At 37.3% G+C, this 16,734-nt stretch overlaps 1 protein-coding gene across 1 annotated transcript in view; it reads left to right on the forward strand.

The window, feature by feature from the left end:
- Positions 1-16,734, forward strand: part of GALNT14 (polypeptide N-acetylgalactosaminyltransferase 14) — a 336,775-nt gene that overhangs the window by 148,219 nt on the left and 171,822 nt on the right. The window contains exon 2 of the mRNA XM_039346512.1: positions 14,416-14,585. Within this exon, the coding sequence (XP_039202446.1) occupies positions 14,416-14,585 (170 nt within the window). The remainder of the gene's footprint in view (positions 1-14,415; positions 14,586-16,734) is intronic.

The following is a 16,734-nucleotide window of genomic DNA, read 5'->3' on the forward strand; positions in this document are numbered from 1 at the left end:
CATCAAGGAAAATATTTACTTTGAGGGAAAAATATTTGATGGCAGATGGAAATATATTTTTTCCCTTGAAAACATGTCCATGTGGGTTTTTGGGGTTTCCATCTTATAAACCAGAGCCATATAAAAAGGGGGGATGGTTATCACATCAATAAGTATGTAGGATCAGTGTGTTTTATAACTCAAAGTGATCTGAAACCCATATGAGATAGGAAAAAATGTTCAGTTATGTCAGTGTACATGACTAGCCTATCCTCAACTTTGGTAAAGTGAATCTAGTTTACTCATGAAGTAGTGTTCTCCTGTATCTCAGATGACTATGTGCTATATAAGAGAACACAAGAAGTCAACAGTGTTCCTGATTTAATGTAAAAAGTGCTTTGGAATGGGGACTTCAGGGGCTATGGTTCTCTGTTATGGTTGGTTATGTCAGAATAGCTCTTACAAAAATAATCTGTTCAAATTCTGTTCAGGGTTTTATCATTTATTGTCTGCAAATGTCACCAGGTACCTCAGCACTTTACTTGCCTGACAGATATCAACTGTCTCAAAGGATAAGAAAGCTACAGGGAAGATATATTTGTTAGTATGTATTGTTTTTAGCTTTGTTGTATGCTATCCAGAGTTTCTTGCTTGTGAAATGGGTGGCCATATAAATATGATGAATGAATAAATAAATGTGGTCAGGACCTATTTTTCCATTGCTGCAGAAACTAGAATCTGAAATAATGGATATAAAATGTAGCCAGCTAGGTTTAATTTAAATATAAGGGGAAACTTCCCAATAATAAGATCTGTTCAATTTTGGGGGACAGTCAATCTATGGTGGATGTGGGTTCATCATTTGCAGATATTTATAATGAGAGGGTAGACAGTTACTTCTCATGGATGATTTTCTTGTCCACTACAGAGGGTTGGATTGGATAATGCTTATGGTTCTTTTCAACTCTACAGTTATGTGATTTTATATGTGCAACTAGCAACATCACTACTACCGCTGCTTCTGCTATTACTACTGATTGATAGACACATATGCAAAATGAACAGATGAATAGATTAGTACCCAAGCAACTTGCAATCAATATTAAATTCACATAAAATGCTTTTGTGGTGTGCATATACTTCTCTTCTCAAAATGCTATCTCACAATCAAGGAAATTACAGCTGACTTTTATGTGATTGCTACATTCACACATTTAATTTCACCAGCTGACTTAATTTTTCTCCATGAATACATCCCCATAAAGCTGAACTGATTTTCTACAGAAAAAATAAAGCATGTGCACATAATAATGGCTGCAGAGAAATGTTGCTCCCATAGTAATAAATTTCTTATTTATAACAAGAGGTAGCAAAGCTCTGTAGTTTATTGTTTTAAAGCCTTGCCTGTATTGAATTTTAGTACCAATCCGAGAGATGTAATGTGCATCTGACATGTGTTGTCTCTGCTGACAACATCTGGGAATAGGTGCATGCAGTGAGGCATAAGTTTATCTGAAAGACGTGTTAGTTTGAAGAAGGATATAGTTCTTACATTCTGTTTATGAGTGTTTGCAGAGAGCTTTTTAAAGCTAGACTCAGTATTGGTATGACCTGAGATGATCTTGCCCTGGTTCTCTGATACACATACACAGAGTGAAGATTCATAAGTAAATTTATAAGCAGATATTACCCAAGCAGAATTCCTGTAAGATTAACATTTTTTTAAAGTGAAGACATTGAATTAATATGAAACCCAAACTTTGTCTTCCGAGGCTTATTTATGAGTGATAGCTCTATTGTGTTTTCATTTGTCTCCTTGTTTGAAAACATTATTGCTGTTAGACAGTTTTAAGTAGATGGGATCTCTAAATTGAATATTCAACAATGCCTAAGTGCTTCAAAGGATATGAAAATATAGGTGGAGGAGAATGAAGACAGAATTTGACTGAACAAGAATGTAAGCTTATGTTCAAACCTAACCTATGGGGTGATAAGAAGATCAAAGTATTCTTACTTCTTCTCTTGTTGGCAGGGGGTTGTCCGGTGGCTCTTCAACATCTTCATCAATGATTTGAATGAGGGGATAGATGGAAACTCATCAAATTTGCAATGATAGCAAGCTGACAGGAATAGCCAACACTCCAGAAGACAGGCTTAAGATACAGGAGGATCGTGACAGACTTGAACACTGGGCGCTATCTAACAAAATGAAATTCAATGGTGAAAAAAGTAAGGTTCTACATTTAGGCAAGAAAAACCAAATGCATAGGTATAGTATAGGTGATACCTTGCTCAATAGAAGTAATTGTGGAGGGATCTCAAAGTCCTAGTGGACAATCACTTAAATATGAGCTGGCAGTGTGCTGCAGCTGCCAAAAAAGCCAACACAGTGCTGGGCTGCATTAACAGAGGGATAGAATCAAGATCACGTAGAACATTAATGCAACTTTATAATGACTTGGTAAGGCCACACTTGGAATACTGCATACAGTTTTGGTCATCATGATGTAAAAAAAGAAGTTGATACTCTAGAAAGAGTACAGAGAAGAGCAACAAATATGATTAGGGGACTGGAGGCTAAAACATATAAGGAACGGTTGCTAGAATTGGGTATATCTGGTTTAATGAAGAGAAGGATGAGGGATGACATGATAGCAGTATTCCAATATCTCAGGGGTTGCCACAAAAAAGAGGGAGTCCAGCTATTCTCCAAAGTACATGAAGGCAGAACAAGAAGCAATAAATGGAAACTAACCAAAGAAAGAAGCAACCTAGAACTAAGGAGAAATTTCGTGATAGTTAGAACAATTAATTAGTGGAACAATCTGCCTCCAGAAACTGTGAATGCTCCAACACCGGAAGTTTTTGAGAAAAGACTGGACAGCCATTTCTCTGAAATGGTATAGGGTTTCCTGCCTGAGCAGGGGGTTGGACTAGATGACCTTCAAGGACCCTTCCAACTTTTATTACTATTCTTGTTGTTGTTGTTGTTGTTGTTGTTATTTGTTGTCTTTTCCAGGTGGCTATTTTGCTTTTGAGCAAGAGCTATCCTTTGGAGTTTGCCTCTGGCTACTGTGACCAAGTTGCTCACCATTTTGCCAGTAAAGTTGCTCAGATTTTCTCTCCACTTGTGCAGGGTGTTGGGTAGTGATTGGGCAGGGCGCTGGGTGGTGATTTTACTTTATCATCTAGATCTGTTTTGTACCTGCTACCTTTGAATATATAAAGTGTACTCTAGGATATCCTCCTGGGGTTTTTTGTATGGGTCGGTGTAGGTTCCTCCCTGAATCTGTGAGGTTGTGAATGATGGTTCGTCTCTCATGGGGAAGCCTTCTTTGGATATACATGTGTTGGCAACTACTACCCAGTGTTCAACCTTTCTTTTTTGACAAAAATTGTTGAGATACTGGTTCAGCTCCAACTACAAAGTGGCTTAAAGGAAGCAGATTATCAATCAAGTTTTAGATAACACTGATCATTCCAGTCACTGACTTGTATGTCAAGACTGTAATGGTATATGGGAATGACATTAGGAGACAGGAAGAAAAGATACAGTCAAGGAAATGGTCATATAAGGGAACTCAACCTGCAGTAAGAATGTAAGTAGGGTAAGGGATCTTCCCTAGTTCCTTGGGTTTAAAAGGGGATAAGGGGAGAAATGTATTTTGAGACTAGCAAGATAGTTGTCAGCCTTGTGAGATAGACCAGACCGGGAGCATGGCCAGATAAGCTATTTCTTCTTTATTTTAAGGTTATATTAAGAGATTCTTCCAAGTCTACAAGTGCGTTTCTCCATCCATTCCTTTATGATTGAAACTTTTTCTGATTTTTATTACCATGTATTGTTTGTTCTATTTTGTGCACCTTTAGAGTCAATTTATATTTTTGGGAAGATATAAATGTGATTAATACATACATTACTTTAGATATCTTCAACTTTATTGTTCTGGCTAAAAATGTTTTGCAATATTGTTGAATCTCCGCAATTGTCCAGTATCCAGCTTGTAAAATGTTAAACTGCTTATATTTAATTTCTGAGTTACTAGTGAGATATAATTCCTTATGTGTACAACTGTACAAGCACATGAACATCCTTAAATGTTTATGAGATATAAGTTTTAAAAGGCATAACCTTTTAAGTTAATAAAAAAGATAACCTAGGACAGTGGTGGCGAACCTATGGCATGGGTGCCAGAGGCGGCACTCAGAGCCCTCTCTGTGGTGGGCACGCACGCTGTCGCCCCAGTCCTAGGCCTTCAGCTGGGTTTTATAAAACCTTTTCGCTTTAGGCCTCCGCCGCTGTGTTCAAAAAAAAAAAAAAAAGTTCAATCAGTCAATTTCAACTTCTCGCGAGGAAAAAAAAGACCTTGCAAAGTTGGAATTGATTGATTGAACTTTTTAGTCCCACCCAGTAAGCCGTTACCACCGCAGCCACACCCACCCAATTGGCCACACTCAGCCAATGGGCCACACCCAGCTGGCACCCGACAATGCATAAGTGGGTTTTGGGTTGCAGTTTGGGCACTCGGTCTCTAAAAGGTTCGCCATCACTGACCTAGAAGAAGAAATGGACGAACCATTTAGAGAAGAATAACACTCAGTCCTGGGAAAGTAAAAATTGTTTTTTCTTTATGTAGGTTTGAGCGTGGGATAAACTAGAACTCTCATAGTCATATTAAGATCTTTGCTTAAAATCTATTGTAGTCTATTCTTGTGGTCTATTGATATTGTGAATTCTCCCATTTGAAGATAATGAGAGCTATTGTATTTGGCTGTATGAACACATCATATTCTTTAATACAAAGCGTAGTTTTAAGTTTTGAACAGAAATGTAATATTACTGTCCAAAATGATTAATTTTGAGTGGCAAAATCTCCTTGACTTGTTGTTTAATTTGACTTTGTAGATAAATGAGTTATTGCAAAATGTATTTTTATTTTAATTCTGACAGCTGGTGAAACTGATTGTTCCTTTGGAATGGTAAAGATTTCCCTTCTCCCTTATTGAGGCTGTTCCTGATTCCCCAAATTCCTTATTAATTCACTGCTTTGCATAATTAATACTACTTATTAAACTGCAACATTGAAAAAATGGTCTGGTTTCTATGAAAAAAAGTATTGAAAATACATGAGAGAAAATTAATACATTGAGAGAAGAACTGTGTAGAAGACAATAAAAAGGGAAATAGAATATTGGTTTGATCCTTCTCTGGTGCATGCTAATATGGAATTTAACATGAGATAGATTATCTTAAATTACATTTGGATTTCTGCACAGCAGTTAAATAAGTCCCCAGGCAGACTTCAACGTGAGAGAAAGAAGACATAATACATGGTGGAAATGTTATAATGAAGATCTTATCCAGTAATCCATAACTGATCTGCTATCCTGGAGAGAAAGGATTACTCACTTCAATATATAATTGTACCTTTCCCAATATCAGTAGTCAGGGACCAGTTAAGCTGTCTGCTGGTTTGAATGACAATTATGAGTTCAAGCCAATCATAGCAATTTGCTGGGTTATCCGAAAGTCATTGAATACAAACTCCTATATTGAGTTAGTTCTTCTATTCCATCAAATTATTCTGTGGAGATTAACCTGTAAGTTACTTGAGAGAGGCAGTAAGTTGAAATGTACATTTAGGAATATCATATGTGGTTTAGTAGTTAAGGCATTGGACTAGGAACATAAAAACCTAAATTCAAGAGTGGCTTGGAAGAACTTATCACATAGAGTTGTGGTTGTAAGAAAAAACTGGAAAAGGGAATGTGGTGTGTCTGTGAACTGGATAAAGGCAAGATATAAACTTAATAAATACATTAAATAAGTGATTTGTGTTTTTTCTTACTTATACATATTTTTCTTATATTTTGCCCTTCAGAAAGGTTGAGTAATTCATCAAGCCTGTATATGATTGGTGTGTTAGTTTAAATCTTTGTATGAATTTTGATCTTTCCTTTGGCATACCAGCTAGAAGTATTTGCTCTTCTAAATAGATGTGTTTTTATTTATTTTTCCTTGTAAAGTTTATATTCAATCTTTGTAGCAAATGCTGGTCAACATACTTCCCAAAGTAGTACACTGCAAATAACAACATTAACAAGACAATTGAAATATATGGTAAATGATTAGTTACAATTTATTCCAAGTTAAGCATTTGGAAACTGAATTGATTAATGGGAATTAAGCCACATTTAACTTTGTTATTAAAATAAATTGAAATATAATGTGTTTACCTTTGGCAGGATCGTGCCCACTTTAAAATAAATGTTTTAGTTTTGTTCTGACAGTTGCTTGAAAAAAATATTGGGTCTGAGGTCTGTCTACAGGTTTCATAAATTCTGTGAACCTTAAACATTTTCAGGGTTCACTTGATGCAGCTCATCTTGTTTTTTCTACTTCACTGATAAATTGTGATTTTAAATTGTGTGTTAAAACAAGAATTAACTCATTCAATTACAGAATATTACCAAAGGCTAGCAGATAAATTGCAGGTAATCCTTCTGCTTAGAAATGTAGGAGATAACCAGGCTGAGCCCCGTCATAAGTCACGAGTCCCTGCATACCCACAAAAGAGTCCAGCCCAACTGGAATGCCTCTCTTATTTCCCATTCATTTCCCTTAATTGGTCAGATTAATGTCAAGCACTGGGGAATTATCAGGTGATTCAGGCAGTTCAAATGAGTAAAAAGATTTATTGCAGTCTTAAATTCTCTACAAAGATCTGACTGGACATTAAGAGAAATGAGTGGGAGATAAGAGAGACATTCAAGGTGGGCGGGACCTAGATCTCTTGCAGGCAGGGCAGGGACTTATGAAGCGTTGGACCCCTCCCCTCCCTTGAGCCCAGCCTGGTCCTCTCCTGCAATAAATATCCCAATAGAGTGGAGTGGCCTAAAAAGTAAATGACTTTAATAACATTATTAATGGGGTGGGGTGAATCCAGACAGTGGGTCAATTTAGAACCATTGGTCCAAGTTAATATCAACTCCTGATTTCTAGTTTGAAGATTATTTTCATCTGCAACTATAGTAGAGGTAATTAGGAAGATGTAAGAATGAAGACCTGAAAAAGATGACATAGTGACAGTTCATATTTATTCTCCCTGTCAAATGTGCTCAATCTGTGAGTCAAAAAAATGATCCCTTCTATTACAAACTTGCCTTAGGATATGAAAACAAGTCATTGCTTTTCTGCCTTTTGCAAAATTGCTGGTAATAAAGTTAAGATATAAAAGCTGGACAAATATGAAGTAATCAAGCCACATCCTAGATGAAAACTCCCAGGCATGCCTATTACAGTAGCTATATATAAACAAGAAATATTGCTGTTCTAGACCTGATGAGTATTTTTTTTAGTTTTATTAGTGAGATGTGAATTACTAGGATGTTGTCCATGGGGTCGCAATGGGTCGGACACGACTTCGCAAACAAAAACAACAATAACAATGAATATATGTGGAATAGGCTGGCCTTCCTTATAAAATAAGAGTATTTTGTTCTTTTCTCAGTCTAGGATCCAAATGCAGTAATTTGCTTTTTCTTTTAGGAGGAACAATTGGTAGCCACTCATTGTTACTCATACAGGAGAAAGTAAAGCTGACTTGAGGCTATCAGTGCAACTGTGGCTCTGCTTCTCCTTGAAAACAGTAATGCGTACACAGAGCCAGGGTAACACAGAAGTTAAAATATCAGACATGGATTGGGGAGTCTCTGTTTCAAGTCCCTACTTGACCATGGAGTTCATGGGGTGCCTGTACACTAATGCTCAAAGTATGGAGAACAAACTTGAAGTCCTAGAACATAAGGGCAGGTATTATATTGTTGCTATTACTGAAACTTGCTGGAATGGAACCCATGATTGGAATATACTATTAGAAGGATATAATTTGTTTAAAAGAAACAAACTCAGCATAAGAAGAAGAGGAGTTGCACTATATATAAAGAATTACTATAGCTGTACCGAAATAGAGGATAGCAAGGATGAGCATTCTTGAAAGAATTTGGGTGAATATTAGGGGCAAAAGCAATGGTATTGCTATAGATGTGTACTATACACCATCCAACCAAACACTAGAAATAGATGGACCTTTTGCAAATTAGTTACCTGAAGTGTGAAAGAAACACATCGCTGTAGTAATGGGGAACTTTAACTACCCTGAAATCAACTGGGGAACAAAGTCTGCAGTGAATGGGAAATTGAACAGGTTCCTGATAAACTAGCTGATAATTTTATCCTCCAAAAGATAAAGGAAGGAACTAGAGGGTCAACTATACTGGACTTAATTCTAACTAATAGGGATGACATGGTTGAGGGAGGAGAACTTCAGAGGAGAGTGACCATGTCATACTACAATTCACCATACAGATATAGGTAACTGAACAAAGTCAGTTTAATGTTTTAAACTTTAAGAGAGTTGACTTCAACAAACTAAGAGAGAGAGTAGGAAGGATTCTATGGATGGAAATCCTAGAGCAGGAGTCCCCAACCCCTGAACTGTGACCCACTACTGGGCTAGGGCCTATTCAGAACGGGGCTACATGACCAGTGAGCCAGTGTGCACATGCACACACCACTCGACTTACACGAGCAGTGGGCCATTGCTCTTGCACTTGCACATGCATGCTCAGCTGAACTTGAGCAAGGTTCTGCCTTAGGCCCAATACTCTTCAAAATCTTCATAAATAACCTAGATGAGGAGATTGAAGGAATGCTCATCAAATTTGCAGATGACACCAAGCTGGGGGCGGGAGGGGAATTGATTACACTTTAGAACACGGGTGTCAAACTGGCGATGTCACGTGATGTATTGCAATGTATCACATCTTTTTTCTCATTGCTGGCAATGAGGTGGGCACGGTTTTGGTGTGACGTATTCGGCCCACTGGCCAGCAGTTTGACACCCCTGCTTTAGAAGATAGATTCAAGATTCAGAAGTATCATGACAGACTTGAGGGATTGAGCCCTGTCCAACCAGATGCAGTTCACAGGTCTATCAAAACAAAATGCACAGGTAAAGAAAAGGCAGTACATGGCTCAACAGTACTGACCGTAAAAAGGATACAGATGTCTTGGTGGCCTACCATTTAAGTATAAGTCAGCAATGTCAGCAGCTGCCAAAAAGGCTAACTTAGTCCTAGCTGCATTAACAAAGGAATGGAATTAAGATCATGGGAAATGATAGTATTGCTCTATACAGAATTAATGAGGCCATACTTGAAATACTGCATCCAGTTCTGTTCACCACAGTAAAAAAAGATGATGAGGCTCTAGAAAGAGTTCAGAGAAGAGCAACAAAGATAATAAGGGATGTAGAGGCTAAATATTAGGATGAATGCCTAAAGGAACTAAGTAAGTTTAGTCTAATGAAAAGGAGGCTTAAGGGAGACCTGATAGCAATCTTCTAGTACTTGAGGGGCTGTTTCAGGAAAAAGGGATCAATCAAAAAGGGAGAAGTTCATGATTAAGTGGGGATTGATCCTGAAGTTCTTAAGATCATATCTGCTTCTGTGTTCCTTTAATATTGTTGGTTTTCTGGGAGTAATTGTGTAGGGACTCAGTCACTTCAACTCTTGGTGACTCAATGGATGGTTTCTATGAGTTCTAATTATTTCAATGAGGTTTTTGAAGAAGAGGCTGTTAAGTGGATCACAGATTGATAATCAGCATGGCTTTGGTAGAATGTAATAAAAATTCATCTGAAAAATAATTAAATACAATCTGCAAGCATGGAGATAAGGGTAATCACACATATGTTTCAATATCTAACTCTGCATTTGTGGTATTTGTAAAGGAAGTTGTTTTTTTTTTAAATTAAACTGTAGTGGGATCTAGCTAATTATTATTAAATTACAGTATTTTATAGTATTTAAACCAGCCCATGAATGCAGATGAATCACTGGGACATGGACGATTTATTTATTGGTGCCATCATTTTCTCACTCCCTTTCTTTTGTTACATAAAATGTGCTGTGAATAAAATCAATTATGAAATAAAATTGTTTGATATCAGTATCAGGCAAAAGGTAATAATAAATGAAAGCTCAATTATTAGTAAGGTGACTTTTTGGGGTATCAAAATAATTCTATAATAATTCTGTTTCTGTCCATAGTAGAAACAAATTGAAATCAAAGATGTTGTGTTTCCATAATGATATTTGGGGCATATGGTATGTGCTTTATTAAAACAGAGATAAAAACATTGTATTCACTTGATTCTAAGCAAAAGGCCAGTTTGTTCAGTGGATAAGTATGACATAATAATAATAATAATAATAATAATAATAATAATAATAATAATAGTAGTAGTAGTAGTAGTAGTAGTAGTAGTAGTAGTAGTAGTAGTAGTAAAGTTGGAAGGGACCTTGGAGGTCATCTAGTCCAACCCCCTGCTCGGGCAGGAAACCCTACACCATTTCGGACAAATGGCTGTCCAGTCTCTTCTTAAAAACTTCCAGTGTTGGAGCATTTACTGCTTCTGGAGGCAAGCTGTTCCACTGATTAATTGTTCTCACTGTCAGGAAGTTTCTCCTTAGTTCTAGGTTGCTTCTCTCCTTGATTAGTTTCCACCCGTTGCTTCTTGTCCTGCCTTCAGGTGCTTTGGAAAATAGCTTAATTCCCTCTTCTTTATGGCAGCCCCTGAGATATTGGAATACTGCTATCATGTCCCCCCTTGTCCTTCTCTTCGTTAAACTAGACATACCCAATTCTAGCAACCGTTCCTTATATGTTTTAGCCTCCAGTCCCCTAATCATCTTTGTTGCTCTTCTCTGTACTCTTTCTAGAGTCTCAACATCTTTTTTACATCGTGGTGACCAAAACTGGATGCAGTATTCCAAGTGTGGCCTTACCAAGGCATTGAAGAGTGGTATTAATACTTCACGTGATCTTGATTCTATCCCTCTGTTAATGCAGCCTAGCACTGTGTTGGCCTTTTTGGCAGCTGCAGCACACTGCTGGCTCATATTTAGGTGATTGTCTACTAGGACTCCGAGGTCCCTCTCACAGTTACTACTATTGAGCATGGTGCCACCTATGCTGTACTTGTGCATTTGGTTTTTCTTGCCTAAATGTAGAACCTTGCTTTTTTCACCATTGAATTTCATTTTGTTAGTTAGTGCCCAGTGTTCAAGTCTGTCCAGATCCTTCTGTATCTGAAGCCTGTCTTCTGGAGTGTTGGCTATTCCTGCCAGCTTGGTGTCGTCTGCAAATTTGATGAGTTCCCCATCTATCCCTTCATCCAAATCGTTGATGAAGATGTTGAAGAGTACTGGGCCCAGAACAGAGCCCTGGGGCACCCCACTACACACTTCCCTCCATATAGATGCAGTTCCATTGAGGACCACTCGCTGAGTACGGCCGGTCAGCCAGCTACGGATCCATCTGGTGGTGGTTCTGTCTACCCCACATTTTTCTATCTTGTCAAGTAGTAGGTTGTGATCTACTTTATCAAATGCCTTACTGAAGTCCAAGTAAATTATGTCCACAGCATTCCTCTGATCCACTAATTTTGTCACTTGGTCAAAGAATGCAATAAGATTTGTCTGGCATGATCTATTTTTGACAAACCCATGTTGGCTTTTAGTAATGACTTTGTTTGCCTCTAGGTGTTCGTTGATTCGTTGTTTGATTATCTTTTCCAGGATCTTCCCAGGTATTGAGGTCAGGCTGATAGGTCTGTAATTTCCTGGATCCATTTTTTTTCCTTTTTTGAGGATGGGAACTACATCAGCTCTTTTCCAGTCCTCTGGTAGTTCCCCTGTGTTCCAGGATCTTTGAAAAATATAGTTCAGTGGCTCCGATATCACATCTGCCAGTTCCTTGAGAACTCTGGGGTGTAATCCATCTGGTCCTGGCGATTTGAACTCATCTAGGCTGGACAGGTGCTCCCTAACGATTTTCTTGCCTATCTTAACTTGTGTTTCTGTTTTGTTTTTTATGGCACTATTTTTGATAGGTTGGTCTGTTTTTTCCCTTTGTGTAAAGACAGATGCAAAAAATGAGTTAAATAGTTCTGCTTTCTCCCTGTTGCTTGTCACCTTCTTGCCACTTCCACCCACTAATGGACCAATCATTTCCTTCACTTTTTTCTTGTTTTTTACATGTTGAAAGAAGCTTTTTTTGTTATTTTTGACTTTGGTCGCAAGCCTTAGTTCATTTTGAGCCTTGGCTTTCTTCACTTCATCTTTGCAGGCTCGGGCTATTTGCTGCTGCTGGGAATGTGAGCATAGGGCCTATGGCTTGGACACTTAGGAAAAAGCAGGAATACAGCTAAAAGACTACAGTATTCTTTAGCATGATTTATTGGAAGTTTTTCTTGTGTACTTTCAGTCTAAATTCTCAATTTCGGTAATAGTAATCAGGTGAAAATCAAGTAAATTCAACAATCAACAAAAAAAGAGAAAAATCAAATATAGCTATTAGAAGGAGCAAGCTTCTAGAGAGAATGTGTAGGCTGGATTGGATCCAAAGTTTAAGGACAGTGAAACATTTATTTGATAAATAGATACTGAGAAATCAAAGTGATACTTTGTATTTCTTCATAGAGGTCTGAAATGAAGTACCATTAATATTTATTCTCTGGTTTGTACAAGCAATGTACTCAGTCATTCAGTCCCTAATCATCTCATGACTGGACTACTTTAATGAGCTCTTCATGGGGCTATCCTTGAAGAGCATTCAGAAGCTACAGCTGGTGCAAAGTGTGGTGGTGTGGGCAGTTTTGGGGACCCCAAGAATGGCCTCTGTAACACTACTGCTCCATGAGCTGCATTGGCTGCCAATCTGCTTCCGGGTGCAATTCAAGGTATTGGGGAGCACCTTTAAAGCCCTTCATGGCATGGGTCCAGGTTACTTGAGGGACCATCTCACCCCACTGGGATTGGCCTGTACCACTTGTGCTGGCAGAGGAGGTATGCTGTGGGTCCTGTCAGCCTGATTATTCTGGCTGGTGGGGTCCAGGCCTTCTCTGCTGTTGCCCTCTGGAACAACTTGCCCCCGGATATGAGGTTGGCCCCAACCTCCTATCTTTTCATAAGGGCCTAAAGACATGGCTGCGTCAGTCTTTGGTTTTAATATTTGTTTTTAACTGTGTATGTTTTAGCTTATATGTAACTGTAAGCCACTCAGAGTTACCCTATGGTAAGATGAGTGGCCAATAAATTTTATAGATAAATTAATTAATTAATAAAAAGTGCTCTTCTCTCTGCAAGTTGGCTGGTAGCCACATGAAACTGAACTTTTATCACCTGGAACTGATTTGTCTCTTATACTTTATGGTGTGCAAACATTCTGTTTCTTTTTACTGTGGTTTCTGGCCTTGTATAAATAGATCATGGCTTTGACTTTTTGGATTGAAAGCATCTGCTGCTAATTGCATCTGTCTTTTTTATATGTTGCACTGTGTTTGCTGAGAAGCCTTCTATTTAAAAAAAAGATACTATTTGAAATGTTTTAGATTGGTTTCTAAATATCAAATGAAAGTATTATCAGTCCCTTTTGCTATCAATTTATGACAGAAATATCCATGGATTTATCACTTTCATTAAATGCAGAATGACATCTTTGTGATCCAAATGTTTCTCCTTTCATACATGTGTACAACATTATGATACATGTCTGATAGGAAAGGAACTTGTACCATAATAGCACTATGCTGTTTTCACAGTTTGCCCCCCACCCCACTGGATATCTCTGATTTGTGAATTATTTTATATACATTACACTTTTACTTTATACACATTACATTTCTTCTAGTATATGTGTTGTATAATCTGGATGTAATACAGGAAAAGAAAAAAGATATTATGAGAATACATACACAAATGCATATAGTTTAGTGTGACATGTTTCCTAATCTTCACAAAATATGGAGATGCCAGAACTGAAAGGCAATTACATTCTGGTCTGCAGTTAGGTTAGGAAGTAGAAATTAGGCTGTATCATATAAAATGTGACAAAAACAGATTTCTTTCCCAATCCTGCTTGTGGCTATGTACAAAATGTCCCCTGAATTGATTTACCTGCATTCGATTTTCAGCTGATTAAGTCTGAGTTATGTTGACCTCAAACATCAGTATAATGCATTCTGCTTTGCAACCACAAGCATATGCCAGAATACAAAACAGCAACTGGTTCTCATAATGCAAGATGAATCTCTTTGTACTTTATTTAATTTGAAGAAAAAAATAGGTATTTTCAAATGCACAACCTTATTTTTGAAATGATGATGTTCTGTATGAACAAGAACATGGTTGTTAACTGTTCTATTTATATTATATAATATTTAGGTTTTTGTTTTTTTTTTTAAAAAGGGACACCCTATCTTTGCTCAAAACTGTCCAAGGAAGCTAACTTAAATTAAAAACAAGAATAGCATGACCATTCAATTCCAACTTTTTATTTTTCTTATGGAATCTATGTTTATGCACGAACAGGATTCCGACATTGATTGGGATGATCTTTGGGATCAATTTGAAGAAAGAAAATATCTGAGTGTTCGGAGATGGAAAGGCGGAGAGGATCCATATCGACTGTATGCCTTTAACCAACGGGAGAGTGAACGGATGCCCAGTGATCGTGCCATCCATGATACTAGACACCACAGGTTTGGTATCCCACTTTCTTAGTTGCATATTTTAGATTGTGCATTGATTGATCTACCAGTTAAGGCACTAGGGTAGAAACCAGAAGACTCTGAGTTCTAGTCCTGCCTTAGGCACGAAAGTTAGCTGGGTGACCTTGGGCCAGTCAGTCTCTCATCCCAACTCAACTCACAGGGCTATTGTTGTGGGGAAAATAGCAGGAGGAACCGGTGGAACAGCTTGCCTTCAGAAGTCGTGGGTGCTCCATTACTGAAGGTTTTAAGAAGAGGCTAAATCTGAAAGGGTATAGGTTCTCCTGCTTGAGCAGGGGGCTGGACTAGATGACCTCCAAGGTCCCTTCCAGCTCTATTCTGTTCAAGGTATATTCTCTGCTTTGAGTTATTTATAAAAATATTAAAAGCAAGATAAAATATTTTTAAATAGTGATTAGAAGAGTGTGATTAAATCATATAAGGTACTATGATTTTTAGTAGAACATAAAATGTTCTACTAAATTAAAATATGATTGAGAAGATGTATCTATTAAGAGGCCAGGCTAAAAACTAGGAAGACCATGACTTCCAGTACTGTCTTAAGCATGAGGTCAGCTGGGTGACTTTAGGCCAATCACTTTGAAAATGTTGCCTAGAAAATTGCAGGGATCAGTCCAGGCAGTTAAAGGCACTTCACTATCCAGCACTGGAAATACAGCATACTGTATAGCTCCATCTATTTCACCGAATTGATTAATGTCAATTTATGGTCATGCTGTAAGCTGCCCAGAGTAGTTGGAAAAGAATGGGTGGCAAATAAATTTCATAAATAGATGAATAAATATAGATCAGCTATGGATGACTGTAATAAATCATGGCGTCAATATATTGATATATGTATGTTTGTAAATATATGTCTTGTATGTTGATTTGTGTAGCTTTTTTCTTTTTATAAGTTTGTGTTTTCTTTTTGTTTGATTGTTTTTTGTATTCAGTTAATTTTTTAAGAAAAAATGACTGCTTCAACAGCATAAAAACAATTAGCTCTATTTTTGTGGTGCTTCTGCTTTTTGATAAATATTGCATGAAGTGAATTTATGCAAGTAAGATATCAGTTGATAAGTTAAGAACATGTCTTTTAGAACATATAAACACTGGTACAATATAATTAAAAATATCAGGTTAAACCAAAATTTGCTGTGTAGATATAAAAGTGGCTATTGGCCAACTGAACTGAAGTAGCCATTTTAATGACTATTTTTCTAATTCTAATTCTTTTCAAGTTTCTAGTTCTGACCTCATCTGACGTCAGCAGACTTGGTCATCTCAATGTTCACCTAATTCTAGAACATTTATGAAGACTGTGGCTTAAACATGTACATTAATCATTGAAAACACACCAGGGGCAAGCTAATTCTTCATAAAAATATACCATTATTGATCTGAAATAGAAAAAAAGTTAATTAATTGTATCCCTGTTCTTATTGTTGTTTGTTATTGTTAAAACTGATGTCATATTGGCCAAGAGATCAATCTTAGTCAACAACAACAACAACAAATATCAAAGCATGAAAATTGATAGGATCTCAGAATGCCATCCTCATATGCATTTCCATATCTGTGCTCATTTTTTTTTCCTGATTGCAATGGTTTGTCTATACCAGGGGTAGGCAACCTTGGCTCTTTTATGATTCGTGGACTTCAACTTCAACTTCTGGGCATTGAAGTCCATGAGTCATAAAAGAGCCAAGGTTGCCTACCCCTGATTATACTGTGTATTTTCTGTTTTGCATGTTTCCAAGTGATTTAAATATCTTTTACAACTCTGAACCTGTTGTAGTCAATTGTTCCCACAATAATTTTTTTTAAAAAGATCTGATAGCCTTTCTACTTTGCTTGATCTCCAGAGCCTTGTGAATTGCTCTAGTCTGCATGGTTATGTTTTTACATTAGAAGAATGAACAAAGCATGTGATGTGATTATTTCTTGCTCAGCAAAACTTTGCCAACTTTGGAAATGAAATAATAGTAAACTATTAGGAGGAGACAGATCGACATCAAGTTGCTTTTCATCAGTGAATTGCAGGTGACAGTTGTCTCAAATTGCAGGAAAAATATAGTAGCTTTGGAAAGTAAAAAAAAATTGCCTATTTGGATCTTAGTATTGCCTTCCTAGTGAC

The sequence above is a fragment of the Crotalus tigris genome, unplaced genomic scaffold (assembly GCF_016545835.1).
Source record: "Crotalus tigris isolate CLP2741 ecotype Arizona unplaced genomic scaffold, ASM1654583v1 scf7180000018001.1161693, whole genome shotgun sequence".
NCBI classification, from domain to species: Eukaryota; Metazoa; Chordata; class Lepidosauria; order Squamata; family Viperidae; genus Crotalus; species Crotalus tigris.